This window comes from Amphiprion ocellaris, chromosome 17, assembly GCF_022539595.1.
Source record: "Amphiprion ocellaris isolate individual 3 ecotype Okinawa chromosome 17, ASM2253959v1, whole genome shotgun sequence".
NCBI classification, from domain to species: Eukaryota; Metazoa; Chordata; class Actinopteri; family Pomacentridae; genus Amphiprion; species Amphiprion ocellaris.
The window spans coordinates 4,638,405-4,644,256 of record NC_072782.1 but is presented as its reverse complement, the minus strand read 5'-3'; the positions used below and the strand labels follow the sequence as shown (position 1 = coordinate 4,644,256).

Sequence of the window (5,852 nt, the reverse complement as noted above, 5' to 3'; positions counted from 1 at the left end):
CATACACACAAAAATAAGTTAATGCATTAACTGTGTTAAGATAAGATTTAGATTTAAAAAAAAAAAAGTTGTTTATGTTTTTGCAGAATCCAGTATTGCTCACTGGTTGGTCATTACATTTTGTTAGTTTGATTTCACTGTTAGATAGATAGATAGATAGATAGATAGATAGATAGATAGATAGATAGATAGATAGATAGATAGATAGATAGATAGATAGATAGATAGATAGATAGATAGATAGATAGATAGATAGATAGATAGATAGATAGATAGATAGATAGATAGATAGATGCTTTATTAATCCCAAGGGAAATTCAAGTGTAAAAACACTTATAATTTTAAAATCTATAGAAATATTAAATGTATTAAAGGTCAATATACAGTATTTACACATTTCGAGGCACTGTGATTTGACTCAGTAGGCTGCATTTGAGGTGGATAAAACTTTGTTTATATTTTACTGTGAACCAGTACGAGAAATCCATTTTAAAAATACAATTTTACTGCAAATCCCACAATGCACTGCGGCACCTTACAGGAAATACTCCGTTGAACCGGCGCGGCATTGTGGGTAGGCGGAAAAAGGCTCAAAAAGCTACTCGAAAGCGTTAAGCGCACGTTGTGAAGTAGCTGCAGACGAAAAACCAACAAAGAAGGCAGTTTTCAAGACAAATTGGAGGTAAGTAAATGCTATTATTCGATTGGACACAATAGCATTATTGTTTAGTCGCCGAAATTGATGTGTGCTTGTGTAGATATTAAAGCTTATTCAGTCAGGTACCGACATGGCTCCCGTCTGTTTGCCGAACGCAAAGTTTCTAATTCCGTAAAGAATCAGATATTAAGGCTAAGATATGTGTCAAATTACGTTAGTTTTTTGTTTGCATCGCGTATCATTAAGTGTTTTTAGAATACTTTGTAAAGGCTCTTATTTTTGTTAGGTAACAATATGTTATTGTCTATTAGCCTACTTAGCTAATGTTGCTAATATTGGTAGCGGCTAAGGTTGTCTGTTTTTACTCTGTTTATAAACATGAGCGGCATCTTCTTTCACATTTAGTCACAGATAAGAGCAATCATTACTTCATATAAATTAGCTGCATTTTTAATATAACTTATCACCGTCGGAAGTTCATTAACACAGAAAATGCAGGAAATATAGCTGTGAGGGGATGGCTAACACAATTAATGGCATTTCACATTGCGCTATATGCGAACTTAGATTTTCATTCATATCTGAAATAAACAATAAAAGACACATTTGGTAGTTTCTGTGCTGTTTCATTACCATAATGTACCAGTTGTGCATCACACAGCAAATTACCTGGGTATGATGGGAAAAAAACATAAACCGAAATTTATTACTCAAAGTATTTGAATATGTAATGGTAGTGGATAGAAGATAATAGACTGGCAGGAGTCAGCAGCCTAGTTTTGCATGATTTATTGACATTTCTTCATTGTGTTCAAGGAAATACAGGTGAAAAATGTCCATCGGTGTACCAATCAAGGTCCTGCATGAAGCAGAGGGACACATTGTGACCTGCGAGACTAACACTGGAGAGGTGTACAGGGGCAAGCTGATCGAAGCAGAGGACAACATGAACTGCCAGGTTGGTTCATAAGAAAGGATAAATAATAAACGTTGACCAAGCGCCTCCTTGCAACCGGATTTCTGCACATGCATGTGTATATTTTTGGCAGTGTTTTTAACGGATCAAGTGTTTATTAGACTGGTGTGGTTGATTATTTTATCACATTTCGATCCGTTTTAGTTTGTAAAAGCCCGTAAGTATGAGAATTTGTGTCACTGGACAAGACACTGACATTTAAATAGGATTCTGGATTATCTTGAGGCATGTAACTTTCCAGACACTGACATTGTTGTGTAGAAATCAGTTTTAGATTTAAATCAAGTGGCTTTCACTTGCTTTACACAACACTATATTGTTTGCATAGTGTTGTTGGTGAAATAATGCTTTCATATTGAAGTGTTCTACAGATTGAGTAGCCTACATTTTGAACTTGGGTCAATCTTTTACTTATCTACTTATTTCCAGCTTAGACTAGTTAAATAGGTTTTGTGACCAGGATTATCCACACAAGTAGTGACAATGGTGTTATTTTATATGTAATGAATCCAAAATTTCCAAGTTCCCCCCATCTGGTGGTGAGTTTTTTTTCCCACATACGAGATGTCAGCACAGTTTTGATCCTGCCAGCTAATGACTTGTATTAGATTGTGTTCCAAATTGTAAGTCAGTTCCAGGTCAAGTGGTTTCTAAAAAAGAGAGAGAGATAAAGCCTCAGACTTTCATGAATTGGGCATCAGCAGGTCAAAACTGTACTTTTTTTTTTTAAAACAGATTTTGTGTTTGTACAGTTTATCTTTCCAAGCTTAGCTGTAGTCTAAATTTGTTTTAAAAGTTCAGTTTTGCACCTTTATAAGTTACATTCTTGTAGGGATGAGGTTTCAGGAGTGTGATTTAATTTGTTGGTAGCTAACATCATTCATTTTCTGTTCCGACAGATGTCCAATATCACAGTGACTTACCGCGACGGCCGCGTGGCGCAGTTGGAGCAAGTCTACATCCGTGGCAGCAAGATCCGCTTTCTGATCTTACCTGATATGTTAAAGAATGCTCCTATGTTAAAGAGTATGAAGAACAAGAACCAGGGATCAGGAGCTGGAAGAGGAAAGGCAGCTATTCTTAAAGCACAAGGTGAGTAGGAATCTTTTAGAGCAATGTTTCCCCAGAGGACACTGGGGTTTTGTTAACATCATCACTCCTGACGCAGAAGTTTAGTTTAATCCACATTTAATGGGGAGATATGAGCAACATTCACAACACATTATTCTTCAATAAATTTGCCAGAAATTGATTCCATGGTGACACGTGTCTAATGCATTTGTCTTGTAATTGATGTGAATGGATACATTGGATAATGTATGTCAGTATGTTAAATAAGATGTTCAAGTGGCGTATGCAGAGGGTCAAAATAGTTGTACTTAAGGGTGGTGAAATCGGTGCACACATACAGAACTTTGTCAGAAGAAGTTTGTCATTTCTTTAATGTAGGTTTGAATATGGAGTCTTATGAGAAGATGGCTTTGGCTGGAATAATGCACTTCAAAATGATAGTGAACAGGGCTTGGATCTGAATGCTAAAGAGCATTAAGTTTAACAGAAACTTGTTCAAAATGGTGCAAAAATAGTCCTAAATGACAAAAATAGTTCTGAATGACTGAAAATGTGTCTGTCACAAAAAATTGTTCAGGAAAACTTTTTCTAATGCAATAAAACTTGTCCAGTATTTGTCCAGAATGACACAGAAATAGTCCAGACTTACTCAAAAACAACTTGAAAAATGTCAAATTATTTTTAAATTCTTTCAAAATTGGTTCAAGATGAACATTTTTGACAATTTTGGGTCATTTAGGAGAAGTTTTTGTCATTTTTGGCAAAAAATGTAGTAATTTAGGAGACATTTCTGATCATTTTGGGTAAGTTCTAGGGTTATTTTGGACATCTTTTGACTTATTTTGCACAATTTTTGAGTCATTCTGGATAGGTTTAGGGAGAAATATGCATTCTGGGTAAACTTTCAAGGCTCATATCGGCATGTGTGATAGGTGGTTGGTCAGAACAATTAGAGACGATGAAGGGATCATTTTCCACACATTCTGATTGTTCAGTTTAACAGAAATTTGTTCTAAAGGCCAATCCACAGACAAAGCATACGTACGCTTTGTCTGTGGATGGGCCTTTTTTGTGTGTCTGCAGTAGAAACACAACTTACAAGGAAATAAATACAAGCTGCAATCCAGTTCACAAGTGTAGCTTTATTTCCGGTGTATTAAATATAATCCTGTCAGAGGGGCATTGATTCAATTCTTTCTCAGCTTCCATTTTGTGTATCACCTTCTATTTTAAGCTGTACCCAATATTTTGTCCCCTGGGTATTAAGGATTGAGAATTACACTTGTCTGAACCTCAACTATAGTGTTACAACAAAAAAATGTTAGCTTCACAGAAGTAGATGTCAGTCGATAGTTTTTTCAGAAGTGATACCCATTACTGTTAATCAAATAGACAGTAAATGCAGTAAAAATAAAACAGTGTCAAAAACCAAAATAATCCAGTACTTTATGTGCCTTTTTGTTTTACATATGATTAATTAAGACAGATTATTGTAACCTTGGCACATATGACATGTAGCCAACTGTCCTGTGGTTGGGACAGAGGCGCATTGTTATTAGTGTGGTGCATTTTTAGATACATTTGTGTTATCTGCAATCAGTTAAATAAAAATAAAAACAAGACAAGACGATTGCAAAAATACAAAATTATCAGCCAGATTGATTATTTAACCTGTGTTTCATTGGTATTTTACTGCATTGAATTGTACATATTATTGTGCTATCTTCCTTTTTTATGCTCTTTTTAGACCATCTTATGGCAATATCATATGATGTTAAATATGGATTTCTAAGTGACAGTTTCTCCTGACTCATAAGATGCCCTAGATCATGGTCACATTATTCTAAAATGTGTTGTCTTTCTCTTTACTTTTTCCTGCAGTGGCTGCAAGAGGACGAGGCCGTGGTGGAATGGGAAGAGGAAACATCTTCCAGAAAAGGCGATAACTCGCTCCACAAAGAAGCGCAACATTACACACGATGGAAACAAGCTCTTTTTTGTTCAGGACTTATCAGCTGAGACCGTTCGGCAGAGATCCGAATTCAACACTGTCAAAAAAAGTGTTCGCTGAAAAAGGAATGTTCCGCGGGTTCCAGTACAACCCATGCAAGATGAGGATCCTCCACAATGGGAAAATTCAGCTGTTATCATCTCCAAAGGAAGCAGAGGAGTTCCATCGCAAGCACACCGGAGATAACTAACGGAATGCGGTGAGCTGTTCACTTTCTGGACCACACAACAAGCTGGCTTTAACCATTAAACACTCCGTAAATGTGTGGATATAAGATGAGCCAATAACTTGAGACTTTTTCAGTTATACATTTATCTTACTAATTCCGGGCAGCTATGTAATTTCATTTGTAAAAGGCATTCCTCTATAATGCTTTCATGAAGCCACTATAATCATTTAAGTTTTTCTTCCTCTTCTCTGCTTTTTGCACCAATATTATTCATTTTTGCGAAAGCGTTATTTTTTCAAAGACATTTTGTGCGCCAGAATGGACACTATTAAGAGACACTGTTGCCAAATAACTTACTGGCTTATCTAACCTGTCTACTGTTTGTTTGGGTTCATAGAGTTTAAAATATGGTATTGCGTGGTTGACGGACACCACTGTTGCTTCTGAAGTCAAGTTCTTATAGTTCAACTACTCCCCTGTAGAGTGGATTAGTATAAGCCCCTGTTCACTGTTCTGAGTCAGGGTGGGGATTTGGAGTCTTATGGGCCAATTACAGGTTTATTTTTGTTTGTTGGTTTTTAAGAATTTCTATGTATTTTATGTTAATACAGCATCAGCAATGGGTCTTAGTACATTTACATCACAGAACAAAGCTACCACTTATGGAATAAGTAAATATCCAGAACATGTCTGATATAAAAATTACAAGTTGGAACGTCAGGCGATTCAGGAAATTGATTAAATTGAAGCAAGTTATAAACGGGATCAAACAGCTTAAATGTAAAATAATCTTTCTTCAGGAAACACATCTGACAATATCTGATGTAAAACTTGTAAAGAACAGATGGCCTGGTCAAGTTGTACATGCATCATATAATAACTATGCCAGAGGGGTACTTATCCTGATCCACAGAACCGTACCGTTTCAAATGACTAAAACAATCCAAGATCCTGCTGGTAGATATGT

General features: G+C 36.1%; 1 protein-coding gene across 1 annotated transcript; it reads left to right on the top strand.

Moving 5' to 3' along the window:
• The first annotated feature begins 542 nt into the window (after nucleotides 1–542).
• LOC111568260 (small nuclear ribonucleoprotein Sm D3) lies at nucleotides 543–4,723 on the top strand. The gene is made up of 4 exons (XM_023269828.3): nucleotides 543–682; nucleotides 1,475–1,616; nucleotides 2,534–2,726; nucleotides 4,587–4,723. Exons 2-4 carry the CDS (start codon nucleotides 1,491–1,493, stop codon nucleotides 4,649–4,651), a joined length of 384 nt encoding a protein of 127 aa, XP_023125596.1. The 5' UTR covers nucleotides 543–682; nucleotides 1,475–1,490; the 3' UTR covers nucleotides 4,652–4,723.
• Nucleotides 4,724–5,852: the final 1,129 nt, after the last annotated feature.